The 18,549-nt window shown below is 41.2% G+C and overlaps 1 protein-coding gene across 2 annotated transcripts; it reads left to right on the forward strand.

Moving 5' to 3' along the window:
- Positions 1-1,305: 1,305 nt before the first annotated feature.
- On the forward strand, positions 1,306-17,341 carry polr2a (RNA polymerase II subunit A). Of its 2 annotated transcripts, none has more exons than XM_053511513.1 (28): positions 1,306-1,617; positions 2,568-2,700; positions 2,789-2,925; positions 3,101-3,274; positions 3,373-3,654; positions 4,797-4,958; positions 5,133-5,353; positions 5,596-5,728; positions 5,820-5,944; positions 6,234-6,444; positions 6,529-6,738; positions 7,089-7,257; positions 7,423-7,517; positions 7,958-8,161; positions 8,335-8,557; positions 8,656-8,839; positions 9,195-9,366; positions 9,620-9,725; positions 9,886-10,091; positions 10,399-10,870; positions 11,615-11,715; positions 11,838-11,942; positions 12,036-12,218; positions 12,333-12,536; positions 13,469-13,655; positions 13,752-13,865; positions 13,964-14,113; positions 14,207-17,341. In XM_053511513.1, exons 1-28 carry the CDS (start codon positions 1,531-1,533, stop codon positions 15,334-15,336), a joined length of 5,880 nt encoding a protein of 1,959 aa, XP_053367488.1. In that variant the 5' UTR covers positions 1,306-1,530; the 3' UTR covers positions 15,337-17,341. The 2 variants fall into 2 exon arrangements, with proteins under 2 accessions (XP_053367488.1, XP_053367489.1); XM_053511514.1 differs by having other exon boundaries at positions 2,911-2,925.
- Positions 17,342-18,549: the final 1,208 nt, after the last annotated feature.

Genomic DNA, 18,549 nt, shown 5'->3' on the forward strand with positions numbered 1-18,549 from the left:
AACCTTCTCACTCGAAGCAAGGCGACTTGTGGCTCAATACTTATGTATTTTATTTTTTAAAGCAAAATCGACGTGGTTGATCAATTCAGCTTAAAAAACGTCGTGTAATGTAATTACCACCGAGATATACACTAACCTTCACACTATTAAGGTCATTAGAACACTAGTATGTGTTATTTAACGCACCTTTTCGTTTCAAATAACATTAATGTAGCACTTCTCTATCACACTAAGGTTTAAACCCATTATTATTACCGAAACATACAGTTTGGAAGTGTTATCAAATATTTTTTTCTAAAAAACTTATCTAATAATATTAGTATTATCCGCTATATAGTATTGAGATTAAAACGCGGCCTACAAGGAAAACTGTCGAAAAAAATATGTATAAAATCCTAAAATACGTACCACCGTTTTAAGCAATCGTCTCACAATGACTGAGCGACAAAATATCATATTTTGTATGGAGAATATATTTTAAAATGTTGTTGGAACAAAGCTCCAGGCTTTCCGGGGGCTTTCCAACTCCGCATACCGAATTTCAGTGTCAGTTGTCCGGCCATTGCTTTAACTTGACTCCGAGGCTTCTTGCAATTTCCCATAAAATAATAGTAAATGTTAAAAAATTCTAACAAAACAGCGGTTATATATAAAAGTGTGCTAAATAACAGTGTTAAAACATTTGTAGGTCGTTTTTCATAAAGCCTAAATAAACTACATATTATTAAATCTTCGCTGGTTGAGGTAGGCCTTTCGCGCGAGCTTCTTTTCCAACACTCGTAGCTGGTCCAGGGCGAGACGAACGGAACAGTACGGTTTTTTTTACTTTTGCTTAGACGAGGAAAATAGCATTCGGCAAACATCGGCAATGTTCGTTAAAGAGGCGGGACCGTACGAGTGTCATCATAGATCGCTCCTATTGGTTAGTTCTTACTATCTGTTACATATTTATTATCATACCGACAAATCACATTTCATATAGATGAATATTTAAATTTATCACCACCCACATGGCTTACTATTACGCTTTTTCTAAGTATAAACCAATAGTAAAACTGGTTTTATGACGTCCCGCCTTATTCTGGTTAGGATTCGTTGAGTTAGAAAACGTGAACGTTGATTGGCTGTGCGTCGTCTCTTATGAATAATTTATTTTCAGAGTTCGTGTAGCCAATGAACGTTCAGGAGCGCAGAGTCACGGACGCATTCGCCCCTGTGAAAGAGACTATGTCAACCCGTAGCTGCTGTTCAGTCTATATAACGCCGTGTGCGAGCCGTTTTCTTTCAGATGCGCTTAGAGCGCACCCGAGTTTAGATCAAGGGAAGGAAAGGGGCTAGCGGTATAGTTAAAGGAGTTAGATTATAAACATAAATAAACTGTTATCTTGAGTGGTTTGATTGGGAACCGCCATCGGACACGTTCCGGTCACCTTTCGGTGCCAGGAAGAGGGTCTTGGTGGCGTTTCAGAGCCGTTCCCTCTGTGAAAAGCGGCGTGCCGAGGGGAGGACGCGTCTCTTTGAATAGACAGGATGCACGGACCGCCTTCCAGCGACAGCGCATGCCCACTGCGCCTCATCAAGAGAGTTCAGTTCGGCATCATCAGCCCAGATGAGCTTGTAGGTCTTTACCTTTGCGCTATAGGTTTTTCTCTTCATTCTTCATTTGGACAACGGCTTTGTTATACATAATAAAAAAAAATCATAATCACTTTACATCATTTACTAGTAGGTTTAGTCTCGTCCGCGCGCGCCTGCCTGCCTTGTTTAGCGCTAGCTTAGCATTACTAGCTAACTCACGCGCCACTCAGTAACAGTTCGCGCACGTGCGGAAAGTTGAACAGAAATCTAGGGTGCCAATAAAATCGACTTTTGCTGCTTTTACTATAAAGAATTAATTCAGCTTGTTTATACGAGTCTGTTTTTTTTCCCACTCGGTTAACTCCCTAAGCTTGACATAATGTCATCTCTTTTTTTTGTTCCTGACAATAAAAAATGACACATGAAATCAAAAGCATGCCTTTTTTTTAGTTTTATTTTTCATGCAAAAATTTTAGTTTTTTTTTTTTTTTTTTTTTTACATGCACTTCATTTAATGTTAGCACTGATTATGCACAGTAGACCATGGAAATGTTGCATTTTAAAAGAAACATGGTTTGGGATCAGTTTATTCAATATGCTCCCAGGTGTTGAATCTTATCTGATATTAATGCCACCCTGTACATCAGAGTTTACTGAAATGTTGGGTATGAGGTTGAAGATTAAGTAATGTACATACCTGCAAATTGAGTGGCATGGCAGTCACGTGATCAATGATGCGTTAATTTCTAAGGTTTGATGAGATGCCAACATGGTTTGTGATGAACACATTGCTTTTGATATTAATATGTGCAAAAATATTTATTAAAAAAAGGCATGTATGAGGTGAGTGTTAGGAGTGTGTAAGTTTGTATATTGCACCGACAACCAAACTGCTGCATACAAGTGTTTATTTTTTTTTTTTTCCTTCTTTCCCACTCTTCAATGTATATGGAAATAAAGCACAGTCTCGTATTTTTCCCCTTTTTCAGAAACGGATGTCCGTCACCGAAGGGGGCATCAAGTACCCCGAGACCACAGAGGGAGGACGCCCCAAACTGGGCGGCCTCATGGACCCCCGACAGGGGGTCATCGAGAGGTCTGGGCGATGCCAGACGTGTGCAGGTGCGACGTGATTCTATTCACCACTATAAACCAGATGTAGTGGTGCTGATCAATAAAATACCTGTTATGTTTTGTTTTTACAATGCAGGTAACATGACGGAATGCCCCGGTCACTTCGGTCACATCGAGCTGGCCAAGCCTGTCTTTCACGTTGGCTTCATCAATAAGATCATGAAAGTTCTCCGCTGTGTTTGTTTCTTTTGCTCCAAGCTTCTGGTCGATGCGGTGTGTTTTTTTTTTTTTTTAAATATTTTTATTTATTTAATTTATTTATTCTTATTTCATTTTTTTTTACACTAAGAAATATGACGTTAATCTGATAAGCACAAGCTTGTATATGAATTTAACATTGTTAAAAATAGTCAGTATTAAAGAAATCGTTTGTCATTCCACATTACAGAACAACCCGAAAATCAAAGACATCCTGACGAAGTCGAAAGGTCAGCCTCAAAAGCGCCTGTTGCACGTCTACGACCTGTGTAAAGGTAAAAACATCTGTGAGGGCGGGGAAGAGATGGACAACAAGTTCGGAGTGGAGCAGCAGGAGAACGATGAGGACCTCACTAAAGAGAAGGTGAGCTCGAACACGCCCGGCCGGATCGGCCCCCGTTTGTTTAACCGCCTGTCTTGTATTAACGGGTCTTCTTAATATAATTTTTTTTAATGAATCAGGGTCACGGTGGATGTGGGCGGTATCAGCCCCGTATTCGGCGCTCAGGCCTGGAGCTGTACGCCGAGTGGAAGCACGTGAACGAAGACTCTCAGGAGAAGAAGATCCTCCTCAGCCCCGAACGTGTGCACGAGATTTTCAAACGCATCTCAGACGAAGAGGATCACATCCTCGGTATGGATCCCAAGTTCTCCCGGCCTGAGTGGATGATCGTCACCGTGCTGCCGGTGCCGCCTCTCGCCGTCAGACCGGCCGTGGTCATGCAGGGCTCGGCCAGGAATCAGGTGGGTCTCGGAGATTAGTCTTGAGTTTCAGAAACGGTAAGGTTTGTGTGGACGGTTATTTTACCACAGCGTTGCTTAACCTTTATCCTAAAAAACGCTTATAGCAGTAGTTCAGTCTTTACGTGGAATTAAATATCCACCAAGTAACAAAGAGCAAGAAACAATTCTCAATTTCTCAATTTCTCTACAAACACAACAAATGATCAAGGGTTATTAAAAGAGCTAAAGTACTTTTTACTTCTTTCATTATTTAAGAAATTATTGTAAGCCATAGACAACTTTTAAATTTTGAGTTCAGGGGTTTGGGGGGGTAGTTATTTTAATTAATAATAATCTGTCCAGTGAGCTTAGTGACACTTGTGCTGCTGAAATGTGACCATATTCAACACGTTTATTAACCCTTAGACCTCAGAGCAGTTTAGTTTTTCTTTGTGTGTTATTGTGTTTTAGTGATTACATCAAGGCTTGAATATTGTGTAATATATAATGTCTTGGAATTCTTTTTTTTTTTTTTTTACTCCCCAGAACATCCGAGGCAATATGAACAGAAATTGTATTAAATTTTAACCAACTATGTAAACACACTGAGTAAGAACTATCGCAGATTTTAAAAAGTCACACGCACAAATTAAACCCTGATTAAAAGTATAAAACACTTACTAAATTTGTATTTGTTGAGGAATATGAGCTATAACAAAAACACTAGTCCCATATAGGAGGATATTTAATTTATGGTCAGACTTTTTAAATTGTAAAACACGCACACAATCTTGTTTAAATTTTACAATTATAAACACTCGTATTCTTAAATATAGCAAAACAACTAATTTAAAAATTCTCAAACAATATCGTCTGGGCAGAATTGGATTAGACTCGTTTAATGAATTGTCAGACACACAAATTCAACCTTGTTTACGTTATTAAACTTTATTTAAAAACAGTGAAGTCAAATGTAATTCAAACACACGAGTTATTTTTTATAAATAGCAAAGCAAGTTCTGTTGAAGTTCAAGTCTTTCTAGTCTTAAAATAAGTGTGAGCTTCGTCATTGTGGTTCATTTTTACCAGACAGTAACATACATGCGTGTTTTTTTTTTTTGTTTTTTTTAAAATACTAACCTAAGCTTGTGGTTCTTCTTTAGGACGATTTGACGCACAAGTTAGCCGACATTGTGAAAATCAACAACCAGCTCCGGCGGAACGAGCAGAGTGGTGCTGCCGCCCACGTCATCGCAGAAGACGTCAAGCTCCTGCAGTTCCACGTGGCCACTATGGTGGACAATGAGCTGCCTGGCCTGCCCAGAGTATGTAATATAAAAAAATTAAATAAGCTGTCAGACTGAGTGTAACGTCAAACACAATGTAACAAATTTCTCGAAATAGATACAAGCTTATTTAAGTTGTTGACTTTTAACTGTTAATTTTCTAATGAATCCGCTTGGAAACGAGAACTGTAAATCCGATCCCTTCTTTTCTAGGCGATGCAAAAATCCGGTCGTCCACTCAAATCCATCAAACAGAGGCTGAAGGGGAAAGAAGGTAGAGTGCGAGGAAACCTGATGGGGAAGCGTGTGGACTTCTCGGCCCGAACCGTCATCACGCCCGATCCTAACTTGCAGATCGACCAGGTGGGCGTTCCTCGCTCCATCGCTGCTAACATGACCTTCCCGGAGATCGTCACACCATTTAACATCGACAGGTAACGCGGACTTCCTGGGAGACAATGTGTTTGATATACATTTTTGACTTATGATTAGTTAAGGTTATAGTTAATGTTGGGTAACTAGAAACTTTTAGCTGAAAATCGGCTAAGCTAAATTAATCAAACTTACTTAAAGCTTTTGATCAGAAAAAAATCCGTATACATAATGTATTGTGGTAACTCGCATTTAGGGAATCATCACATGTAACAAAATGGTTTCATTCTGGTCCCCTTTTCAGACTCCAGGAGCTCGTGCGAAGAGGGAACAGTCAGTATCCCGGAGCCAAATACATCATCCGTGATAACGGAGACCGAATTGACCTTCGGTTCCACCCGAAACCAAGTGACCTTCACCTTCAGATCGGCTATAAGGTAAAGTACTGCAGCTTTCTATCTTTAAAATTATTTTAATAACAATTTATTTAACATATTTAAGTTTTTTGTTTTTACTTTCTTTCATCAGGTGGAGAGACACATGTGCGACGGTGACATCGTCATCTTTAACAGACAGCCCACCTTGCACAAAATGTCTATGATGGGTCACAGGGTCCGAATCCTGCCTTGGTCTACGTTTCGACTCAACCTCAGGTATATCTAATTTACTTCACACAAGTGTTTCTAAAGCCATCTGCTGACCCGAGAAGTGGATTGCAATGTACAAAGCACTTATAATTTTTTCCATCCCATTGGTCAGATCCCTGTATTTTGATATGGTATTTTATATATCTTATAGCTTTCATTGGTGATAAAATGTATAGAAAGCCTTTTAAAAACTAGTTACTGCACCTTTTAATGCATAATAACTTTTCCGCCTAGTGTGCATTACTAAAATTTATGGATAAAACGGAATAAAACTCTGATCTCCTTTCTCGTACAGCGTAACGACTCCGTACAACGCCGACTTTGACGGAGACGAGATGAACCTGCACCTGCCCCAGTCGCTCGAGACGCGAGCCGAGATCCAGGAGCTGGCCATGGTGCCGCGTATGATCGTCACACCCCAGTCCAACAGACCTGTCATGGGTATTGTGCAGGACACGCTCACCGCCGTGCGCAAGTTCACCAAGCGAGATGTCTTCTTGGAGAGGGTGCGTATCAGTCTGACTTCTTTGTGACGAATAACACTAAAATTTATTTTTCTCACAAAGTGTTTTTTAAATTTCTTCGATCAGGATGAAGTGATGAACCTGCTGATGTTCTTGTCCTCCTGGGACGGCAAAGTACCGCAGCCAGCCATCTTAAAGCCACGCCCGTTGTGGACCGGCAAGCAGATCTTCAGCTTGATCATTCCAGGTCACATTAACGTGATCCGTACACACAGCACGCATCCGGATGACGAGGACAGCGGCCCGTATAAGCACATCTCTCCAGGAGACACAAAGGTGCGTCTCACCTGTTAGGCTCCACTCTTTAATTTGGATCTTTTAAAGAATCGTTAAAGGTCTTATATAAGAGTTCTCTTATCAGAAAAGTGTTGCAAGTAGTTCTTTCTTTGATGCTAATCTCATTTAGAGGTACCACTAAGTTACTTCGGGACCTGATTTACGAGTCTACACAGAGGGGAAAACATCATGGGTTTCTTATAGAGCTCTTCTAAAAATGTTTTCCCTTTTATAAAGAATATGGCCAGAGAATCTTAAAGATCAATTGCAAAAAAGTTTTATATTTTATATTAGTCAACTGCGTTCTGATGATGAGCCTCTCTGACGACACCGTTCCTACTTTGTTGCAGGTGATCGTGGAGAACGGAGAGCTGATCATGGGCATCCTGTGTAAGAAGTCCCTCGGAACCTCCGCAGGTTCCCTTGTCCACATCTCCTACCTTGAGATGGGTCATGACATCACCCGTCTCTTCTACTCAAACATTCAGACTGTCGTCAACAACTGGCTGCTCATCGAGGGTGAGATTTCATTAGTGACGCAGCACGTGTGATCACGACTGAAGTTCAGCTCTCATTAATTGATTTTAATGTTCATCGCTGGCCATGGTTTTTATTTATTTATTTATTTTTAGGAATTTTTTTTTAATAAAATCCTGTTGTTTTTTTTTCCCACCACATTTATAGGTCACTCTATTGGTATCGGTGACTCTATCGCTGATGCAAAGACTTATCTTGACATTCAGAACACCATCAAGAAGGCCAAGCAAGATGTGATAGAGGTGAGTGAGTTTTGTATATACATATATTTTTATTTATTTTTTTTACCTCAGGACCTGATTTACGAGTCTACACAGTTAAATTTAGATCGTGAAGGCCCACAGAGGGGGAACATCCTGGGTTTCATATAAATATCAGTAAAAAGTACATCTTAGTAATTAAAATAGATTCTTTAAGGGTTGCTTAAAGGATTTTGATAATTTTACAAGGAATCGTTCTGACATTACTTCTAAATAAAACCTTTTTAATGTTTTTAATTTAATTCCTTTAGCCATAGTTTTAAAATTTGTGAAATTTTGATTATTTGTGAAGCTGGTTTTGGAGCCACCTGCTGGTCACTTTTTGCAAACACGCAGAGCAGATCCGTGTCCATGGTACTCTCTCGGGCTTTAAAGCTTCAGCCAAACCTAATCACTGTGTATTTGTATATATTTTTTTTTAGGTCATTGAGAAAGCTCACAACAACGAACTGGAGCCCACTCCCGGTAACACTCTGAGACAGACCTTTGAAAACCAGGTGAACCGTATCCTGAATGACGCTCGAGACAAGACAGGATCTTCCGCTCAGAAGTCCCTGTCTGAGTACAACAACTTCAAATCCATGGTGGTGGCCGGGTCCAAGGGCTCCAAGATTAACATCTCACAGGTGAGACTTTTTCCATTAGGTGGACATCTTGGTCATTTTTATTTTTATTTTTCACTTGAAATTACTTGTAATCATGTAAAAGTTATTGGCTTTATTTTTGGAGTTTAAAATATTTATTTTATATGTATATACACTTTCTGAAGAGTAACGAAGCTTTTTTTGTTTTTGCCCAGGTTATCGCTGTGGTAGGGCAGCAGAACGTTGAGGGTAAACGAATCCCATTTGGCTTCAAGCACCGCACTCTTCCTCACTTCATCAAGGATGATTACGGTCCTGAGAGTAGGGGTTTTGTAGAGAATTCGTACCTCGCCGGTCTGACGCCCACGGAGTTCTTTTTCCACGCCATGGGAGGAAGAGAGGGTCTTATCGATACGGCTGTGAAAACAGCCGAGACAGGTAAGGAACAAGAGCGTTCATAGGGGCACTTGTGTGTGTAACTGAATCGAAGACCTCCATAGTGATCGCTTTGTATTCGTTTATTTTGTTCCTCTCAGGTTATATCCAGCGCCGTCTGATCAAGTCTATGGAGTCGGTTATGGTGAAATACGACGCCACAGTGAGGAACTCTATTAACCAGGTGGTACAGCTGAGATACGGAGAGGACGGCCTGGCAGGAGAGGCTGTCGAGTTCCAGAACATGGCCACACTTAAACCATCCCACAAAGCTTTTGAGAAAAAGTGAGTAATCACATTGTTATTAAAGATGTCACCAGGGGGCGCTCCACTCCATTACAATATCACAATATTTTATCCTGGAGCCGATTCGATTTTTATTGTAAGGATCACAATTTTATAAATTTTACTTTTTTTTTTTTGTTGTTTTTTTTATATACTAGTTTAGAGCAGCCTCTACAGAATTATAGAGAAATGACATTTTCCCACCTTAAATTGCAAACATGCATAAATAAAAAATTATTTGTGGAGATTGTCACACAAAATAATTTTTAATCATGGATTATTGCATTAGACCTCAAATCCCGTCTTTCCAAGTAATTTCTTTTTTTTTTTTTTTTTTTTTTAATCAATCCACCAGGTTCAGATTTGACTGCACTAATGAGCGAGCCCTCCGGCGTACGCTACAGGAGGACGTGTTGAAGGAAGTGATGACCAACGCACACGTGCAGAGCGCTCTGGAGAAGGAGTTTGAGAAAATGAGGGAGGACCGAGAGATCCTGAGAGCTATTTTTCCCTCAGGAGACAGCAAGGTGTGTTTTTGGTTTTAAAGTGGTAATGCTTATATGGCTTACACATATTAAGGAAAATCTTATCTGAATCTAAGGGCAGATTTTAAACTTAATTGAAGATGGAGGTCAAGAGGCATATGATGTCGTTTTTGAACAACACTCTTATATTCTTAATCATCACACATGTACTATAGATGCTGTGAATGGTTTATAGGATTATTTCCTATAATGCATTTTGTCTCACTGTGTTGTAATTTCCTCCTCTCTCATGCAGGTGGTGCTGCCGTGCAACCTGGCCCGAATGATCTGGAACGCACAGAAGATTTTCCGCATCAACCCAAGAACTCCAACAGATCTCAACCCATTAAGAGTGGTGGAGGGTGTGTAAACTTATTACACACAGTCAAGACTGTCTCTTTATACCCCAACACATAGATTTATGTCTTAAGTCCAACTTTTTAATAATTTATACTTTTTTTTTTTTTTTTTAAATCAGTATAGACTTAGAAATGTATTGATTTAAGATCTTTCGGTGTTTAGGTGTGCATGAGCTGAGTAAGAAGCTGGTGATCGTGAATGGTGACGATCCGTTGAGCAAGCAGGCCCAGCAGAACGCCACGCTGCTCTTTAACATCCATCTCCGCTCCACACTCTGCTCCAGACGCATGACCGAAGAGTTCCGTCTCAGCACCGAGGCCTTCGATTGGCTCCTGGGAGAGATCGAGACAAAGTTTAACCAGTCAATTGTGAGTATCTTTAAAAATTATTATTAATTTACGTTACAGGTGGTCCCAGACTTAACATCCGAGTCAGGAATTCCCACACATATGAAATGGGGAAAATGGGACTGATTTGGTCAAGTGGATTGTATTTTACATTGTATATTCGTGTTAAAGGCCTACATGACTCACTTTGTCTGACTTAAGAACAAATCCGACTTACGAACTTGCTCACAGAACATGTTTGTAAGTTGTGGACTTGTCTGTGTTGTTAACTGAGTCACTATTTGTTTTGTACTGGATACTAATTTCATTTTTCTAACGAACGCTTTAGGTTCACCCGGGTGAGATGGTGGGTGCTCTGGCCGCTCAGTCTCTGGGTGAGCCTGCCACTCAGATGACCCTGAACACTTTCCATTATGCCGGTGTGTCGGCTAAAAACGTCACCCTGGGTGTACCTCGACTCAAAGAGCTGATCAACATCTCGAAGCGCCCCAAGACCCCGTCTCTGACAGTGTTCCTACTGGGCCAGGCGGCACGCGACGCCGAGCGCGCCAAAGACATCCTGTGTCGCCTGGAACACACCACGCTGCGCAAGGTCACGGCCAACACCGCCATCTACTACGACCCCAACCCCCAGAGCACGGTGGTGTCCGAGGATCAGGAGTGGGTGAACGTTTACTACGAGATGCCCGACTTCGACGTGACGCGCATCTCACCCTGGCTGCTCCGTATCGAGCTGGACCGCAAACACATGACCGACCGCAAGCTCTCGATGGAGCAGATCGCTGAGAAGATCAACGCAGGTGAGACACGAGGAGTCTGTGAGCTCATTAGTTTGTATTAAGGCTGAATTTTGTAGTCTTGAAGAATTTTAAAAAATATAAATTTAATTTTCGTTATTATTCTTATTCCATTATTTATTAATTCAAGGACTTCTTAAATTAATTCTAGTGGACAAATTTCGTGTAGCAACTAGATCGTAACATGGCAAGCCAAAGGTGTGCATTTTCCTTCATATAATATATAAGTAAATGTAAAGTTCATTATGAAATGCTTTCCTGAATCTTGTTTTATGAATTTAAGAACAAAAATCTTAAATGTAATGGTTGTCACGTGATCCCGGCGAACATGAGGCTTCACATGACAACCACGTGAGTGTTGGTCACGTGACACTCGGGGAACGCGCTCTTAGAAACAAGGCTTCCTTTGGACACGCCCACTTCTGCTCGGGACAAGCTTCAGACCCGTCATAATGACATCACTAATTAAAAGTGCATGCTGTGTTTAGGGGACGAAACCAACCAAAAAAGAAATAATAGAAAATTTTTATATATTTAATTCATTATATATTTTTTAACTAGGGTTAACTGTCTCTTTTGGTAGACTTCATATTCTTCATAGACTGTATGGAGTTAAAGGATTACTTTGAATTGATGTAATTGTAATTATTAATTATGATACTCTGTTCTGTAATTAGAATTAAAAAGGCAGGGTAGATTTTTAGGTTTCCTCTGTGCTCAGCTTGTGCGCTCGTCTGTGTCTCCCAGGTTTTGGCGACGATCTTAACTGCATCTTCAACGACGATAACGCAGAGAAGCTGGTGCTGCGTATCCGAATCATGAACAGCGACGAGAATAAGTTCCAAGAGGTGAGATCACCACTAATGCAAGCTTAGTTAAATCAAGTCACCATCAGTGTGTTTTAATTGTATTGCCTTTTACATTATACACACATTATATTAATCCTGAATGTGTGTGGTTCTTCCGGCAGGACGAGGAGGTGGTGGATAAGATGGACGACGACGTGTTTCTACGCTGCATCGAGTCCAACATGCTGACGGACATGACCCTACAGGGCATCGAACAGATTAGCAAGGTGTGCCGAAGTGAAATATTTTAATCAATCCTCAATCACAGTAACCTGTTTGTTTACCTCAGGAGAACTCATCGCCGTCATCATGTCTTTCAGGTGTACATGCATCTCCCTCAAACCGAGAACAAGAAGAAGACAATCATCACAGAGGAGGGAGAGTTTAAAGCTCTGCAGGAGTGGATCCTTGAGACGGACGGCGTCAGTCTGATGAGAGTCCTCAGCGAGAAGGACGTCGACCCAGTCAGGACCACTTCCAACGATATCGTGGAGATCTTCACTGTAAGAATTTCAAATTACTATCGGTTTTAGGAAAACGGCCCAGATTAGAATTTTTTTTAAATGATCAAAGTTTTAGCCACTTTTAAACCAACTTCTTTTTTCCCCCCACTGTAGGTGCTCGGTATCGAGGCAGTGCGTAAGGCTCTGGAGAGAGAGTTGTACCACGTCATCTCATTCGACGGTTCCTATGTGAACTACCGCCATCTTGCTCTCCTGTGCGACACCATGACCTGCAGAGGTCATCTCATGGCCATCACCCGTCACGGCATCAACAGGCAGGACACAGGCCCGCTAATGAAGTGCTCTTTTGAAGAGACGGTAAGAAAGTGTTTTGTTTTTTTATATATATATATATGTTTTTGTTCTAATTGTTAGATACATTATAAATCCAGTTAGGAGAATTTAATTAGAATATACAAAAGATAATCATGTCATTGAGTTTGGCCTGGATGGAACTTAATGGGGAAAAAAATCAAATGTAGTATTTTATAAAGAATAAAAGGGAAGAAAAACTAATTTTATTCAATTCTATTTTACTACTTTTACAACTATGGAGTGTACCAGTGTGTATTTAATAATGGATTTTCTTTTCAGTATGTCTTTGTGATTGAAAGTCATTGCTGTTTTATCTGGAAGAAAAATCTCAATTTCAATTTTTTTTCCCATCACATTTAATACAGCTACACTTTAAGCAGTGTTGGGCAAAGTACACAAAGTAATAAATGTACTTTATTACAATAGGTAAAATATTACTTGGTCATTAATAGTTATCCACTTACAGGTCTACTTGATTAGCAGTTAAATACTTTTCAAGTTTAATTATTAAATATACTGAGCTTGTATTAGCTCAGTCTTTAAGTCATAGTAAAAGGTCTCTCTCTCTCTCTCTCTCTCTGGAACTTAATCCTATGTAGAAATGTAGTGGAGTACAAAGTATGTTAATTAATTGTACGATGTGGTGGAGTACAAGTAAAAAGTATCCATTAATAAAAATGCTCCAGTACAAAAGCATTAAATAAGTATATATTCTTATAATTAAGAATATAGTAATAAAGTAAATTTACTTGATTAACTTTCTCTTCTGACTTTAGGTACTAAATACCCCAAAATAACTGGTGTTTTTTTTTTTTTATTGGTTTTAAGATATGTTTTGGTTAAACATTGCACAGGAAGAATCACAATGTTGCACATAACAGCATGACATTAACCTACATTATGTTTCTAAATCGTTTGTCTGACCTTTTGTGTAGGTGGATGTCCTGATGGAAGCCTCGTCACACGGGGAATGTGATCCCATGAAGGGCGTGTCTGAGAACATCATGCTCGGACAGCTGGCTCCCGCAGGCACCGGTTGCTTCGACCTGCTCCTGGATGCTGAGAAATGCAAATACGGCATGGAAATTCCAACCAACCTCCCCGGCATCAGCGTGGCTGGACGTAAGTGGGACGAAGTGTAAACAAGAGCAAATTATTTAACATTTGTTTTACCTTAAACACGTTCCCTCATGCGTTTCCTCCCCATTTGCTTTGCAGCAACTGGAATGTTCTTTGGCTCCGCCCCCAGCCCTATGAGTGGCATGTCTCCAGCCATGACGCCCTGGAACACGGGAGCCACTCCAGCGTACGGTGCATGGTCTCCCAGCGTCGGTAAGTGCAATGTCGCTTTTAATTGAAGCTCTCGGCTGCTACATTCATATTTCCTTTGCCTCATTATTGGTCTTTTTTTCTGTTTCCCTCCCACACAGGAAGTGGAATGACCCCAGGGGCTGCTGGATTTTCTCCCAGTGCCGCCTCCGACGCCAGCGGCTTTTCTCCGGGTTACTCCCCCGCGTGGTCTCCTACACCGGGCTCTCCAGGGTCTCCTGGTCCAGCCAGTCCTTACATTCCCTCTCCTGGTTAGTTTTTAAAATTTTAGTTTTCCTGACATTATATATAGTCATATTACTTCTTGCTTATAATTTTTTTATTTTTTTTCCCCTCTTCTCTAGGTGGAGCCATGTCTCCTAACTATTCCCCCACGTCTCCGGCATACGAGCCGCGCTCTCCTGGAGGCTACACCCCACAGAGTCCGGGCTACTCCCCGACCTCGCCATCATACTCCCCCACTTCTCCGTCTTATTCCCCAACTTCTCCCTCCTACTCCCCCACGTCTCCATCTTACTCCCCGACCTCGCCCAGCTATTCGCCCACGTCGCCCTCTTACTCTCCCACGTCTCCCTCTTATTCGCCCACCTCTCCATCCTACTCTCCGACGTCTCCTTCGTACTCCCCGACTTCACCCTCCTACTCGCCCACGTCTCCCAGCTACAGCCCGACGTCCCCGTCGTACTCCCCCACCTCTCCATCGTACTCACCAACCTCCCCCTCCTACTCGCCCACTTCCCCCTCGTACTCCCCGACATCTCCTTCGTATTCCCCGACGTCACCCTCGTACTCCCCGACGTCTCCCAGTTACAGCCCGACGTCGCCCAATTACACGCCCACTTCGCCCAGCTACTCGCCCACCTCCCCGTCCTACAGCCCCACTTCACCTTCGTATTCACCCACGTCTCCGAATTACACGCCCACCAGCCCGAATTACTCCCCAACGTCTCCGTCGTACTCCCCCACGTCTCCGTCGTACTCCCCGTCCAGCCCTCGGTACACGCCCCAATCTCCCACGTACACCCCGAGCTCGCCGTCGTACAGCCCGAGCTCGCCGTCTTACTCCCCCACGTCTCCGAAGTACACGCCCACTTCTCCGTCGTACAGCCCCAGCTCTCCAGAGTACACCCCAACTTCACCCAAGTACTCGCCCACGTCGCCCAAGTACTCGCCCACGTCTCCGAAGTACAGCCCGACGTCTCCGACTTACTCGCCCACCACGCCCAAATACAGCCCCACGTCTCCGACTTACTCTCCCACGTCTCCTACGTACACCCCGACCAGCCCCAAGTACTCACCCACGTCGCCCACGTACTCCCCGACGTCTCCGAAATACTCCCCGACCTCGCCCACGTACTCGCCCACCAGTCCCAAAGGCTCTACCTACAGCCCGACCTCGCCCGGGTACAGTCCGACGTCCCCAACGTACAGTCCGGCCATCAGCCCCGACGACAGCGACGAGGAAAACAACTAAAGCGCACAACTGCCTGGATCAGACTCTCCATCATGACGCAGTCCCGTCCTTCATAAAAACACAGCATCAGCACGGGACGACATCATCGTCAGATGTCGGCGTCTTCGCTTCAGACGACAAAAAACTACGTGTGAAACGTCCCGAAATCTTGCGGACCCCTCGGACATTTCTCGAATCACTTCTGCAAACTCACTATGATACCGTCATAGACGTGAACCGTGGAACCGACTGCCTTTTGAGTCTGGTTGGATTTGAGAGGTTTTTGGGGTCGAATATAATTGAAACCCCTTTCTTTCTTTCTTTTTTTTTTTCTTTTTTTTTTTTTTTACACTAGGCATCTCTAATCCAGTGTTGATAAATTTATATATATATATAATGGAAATCTGAGAGCTTAATTTGCCAAAAGTCTTTAGGAAGTGGATCATATCTACTGCACATGGAACTGGAACAAAAAAAGTAGACTAAAGTGCGGCGCTCAGATTCAAAATTTTACTGAAACGTATTTAACGTTGACATTGTATTTTTTCTTTCTTTTTTCCCCCCTTTGTTTTGTTTCTCTTCTGCTTTGTATATATCTGCTGTGCTCCATTTGTTTATCCATGCGAATGGAAAGAACTGAAACTCTAATTATTGAATTTTTCTAAGAGCCAGATGTGAGTTAAAAATTTAATCCGCAAGTTTCAATATTCAGACCTTTCTGACCAGACGGTCATATGCTGATCATTTATAGCGTAGAAGAAAGGGTTGTTAGTAGTTACCGGCCACATCGAGGGCTTACCTACCATCCTTCATTAATTATTACTACTTTTTTTTTTTTTTTTTTTTTTTTTTGGATAGTAAATCTTTCACCAGCATCCTGTTTAAATTGAAATAAACACACACAAAAAAATGAAGTTAGTCAGCAATAGCTTCCCTCTAAACTGTAGAGGAATGTGAATTTTTTCTGAAAAATGTTTTTTTTTTTTTTCTTTTTACTGATTTTAGAGTGTTATAGGAGGAGATTGAGGAGAGTGTTAGTTGTTTATACGTGTGGTTTGCTTGTGGCAAGCTGAACCTTTTTTTCTGTATAAATACTTCCCCAGACTTTTTTTTTTTTTTTTAAGTTCCTTATTTAAAAGAAACAAAGAGTTTCGGTAAGATACTAAAGAGAAATGTTAATTGTTCCTCTCCTTCTCTCGTAGAGGTGTTTAGATTTGTTCAGGTTTACTTTTGGATTTTCATTTCAACGCTCTCGCCTTCGTACGCGTGGTTTATATGCTTAAACAGCAGGGGGCGACGAAGTTTTTTTTTTTTTTTTTTTTTTTTTTACAGTGTCTAGTGAGCCGATTGCTGAAACTAATTTTTTAAAAGACTTTGGACAAGCATTTCTGTTCATCTTCGTCACTGTCCTTCTCTGTTAATCCAAATGTAACCCAATATTTCTTGCATCAGAAATCAGTGTTTGTGCTTTTCTTTTTTTTTTCTTTTTTTTTCTTTACCCCACCACCGAAGGGTTTGCGATGGATGGGTTTGAAAAAAAGAATACTGTATAATACTGGAAACCTTTATGCAGAACATTTGTGTATAAACAGGTGGAACCAGGGTTCACTCCTGACATGAGAGGCCTTTGTCTTGCTCTTTAGATCCTGACCAGTCAGGGTGGCTTTGTGCAAGCGCTTTTTGCTTTATAAAGCCTTCGAACAGGTTCGTCAGCACGTCAGTCTCTGCCCTAGACTGCCTTCAACGATGTTTTCTTAAAGTTCCAGTCACTTATGTGCCCAGGCTCGTACAACGTGTGTATGGATGAATGTTTGAGAGATCTTAAGTCTTTGTGTGTGTGTGTATATGAGTGAGTAAGTGTAAATTGAGACAGGGTTTCCCCCTCAGTCGGGCCGGGTTCGAAAAGGGTTAATAAAGGAAGATTTAAGCGTGAATTGCCACTGTATAGAAGAGGACTTCTCTAATTCTCTGTATCTATTTGTTTGTTTTTGACTTGATAATGAAACAATAAAATGTTTGCCTATAAGTCGTTGCTGTGTCTTTATTACTTTAGGTGACTTTAGGTAATTGGTCATATTTTAGTAGTAATTCGGGCTGTCGCGATAGAGGAAGTGGAAATCCTCCGGGTGAAGTGAGACGACCACAGGCGGAAGACCGTCTCGGCTTGAAAATCCTTTTTTAAAGAAAAATCTTTTTTAATCGTCGTTGCGCAACTCTGCTGGGAAGCGAGACGCCAATAATCACGCATTGTGAGCTCGCCTTTCCTTTTACATCATTGTACTTCTGCCGCCAGCAGATTTCAGGATGGGACGAAAAAAGTTTAAGATACAGATATTGTTACTGTGCACCATTCTGAGAGGAGGAAGGAAAAAAAAACATGTTGAACCTAAAATAAAACTACTTTTTTTTTTTTTTTTTTTTTTTTAACCCAGATGGTGTACATGCTCTTGGGGGTGAAACATGTCTCAAATTGTTTAAAACTTGATCGTCTCTCCTTTTTTTAAAAAAAAAAAAAAAAAACCTTTTGGATGGATTTAAACTTTGCTAAAGATCCAGATGCAAAGATATATATAAAATCCAAATCAGCTCCTTTGACAGTTTTATCACTTAAACCCTACCGTTCACCTCATTAGGAGCAAATTCTCCCCTCTTCATTTATTTATCTAGTCAGTGAAGGCCTAAAATCTCTAAAACTGTAGAGTTTTCGAAGACTGGGACCAAAAAAACCCCCCGTAACTTCCAGAGTGTTAGTTCTGCAAACAAAAAGGTCTTCTTTATGAAACCCAGACTTCTTCTTTTTCCTTGTTGTTTAACAGCGGTTTAATTCCAGTGGGTCACCTCACCGCCCGCCAACTGTAGATCTCACTCCTCCTCGTCTTCACAGGCTGTTAAAGCCTTAAATTCTTTAAAAAAACATCAAATCCTTAATTTCTGATCTTTTCTTGTTCTGTGTCCATAACATTCACAAACACAATCACTTTTTACAATCATGGTGAGCAGAAAAGCATCTCAAAATGTTGCACAACACATCAAACGTTGGTTCAGATCATCAAGTTTAAGGCCATTTATCTTTTTTTTTTTTTGCGCCGAACCCACGATTCATTTATTCCTCCATACAAATTTCTCAAATGATTCATTTGAACATGTTTTGTTTTTATGATTAATTGTTCATTCGCATATTTAATTTTGAATCATCTGAAAGAATCATGAGTGAAAAAGGAGTGAATTTATGCA

The sequence above is a fragment of the Clarias gariepinus genome, chromosome 14 (assembly GCF_024256425.1).
Source record: "Clarias gariepinus isolate MV-2021 ecotype Netherlands chromosome 14, CGAR_prim_01v2, whole genome shotgun sequence".
Classification (NCBI taxonomy): domain Eukaryota; kingdom Metazoa; phylum Chordata; class Actinopteri; order Siluriformes; family Clariidae; genus Clarias; species Clarias gariepinus.

What these genes read in the sequence shown, in the direction of transcription:
- polr2a (XM_053511513.1), top strand. Translation starts at nt 1,531, where the DNA reads ATGCACGGACCGCCTTCCAGCGACAGCGCATGCCCACTGCGCCTCATC. An exon ending in CCAAGATTAACATCTCACAG is followed by an intron (nt 8,162 to 8,334) that starts GTGAGACTTTTT and finishes GTTTTTGCCCAG; the next exon opens with GTTATCGCTGTGGTAGGGCA. An exon ending in TGCATGGTCTCCCAGCGTCG is followed by an intron (nt 13,866 to 13,963) that starts GTAAGTGCAATG and finishes CCTCCCACACAG; the next exon opens with GAAGTGGAATGACCCCAGGG.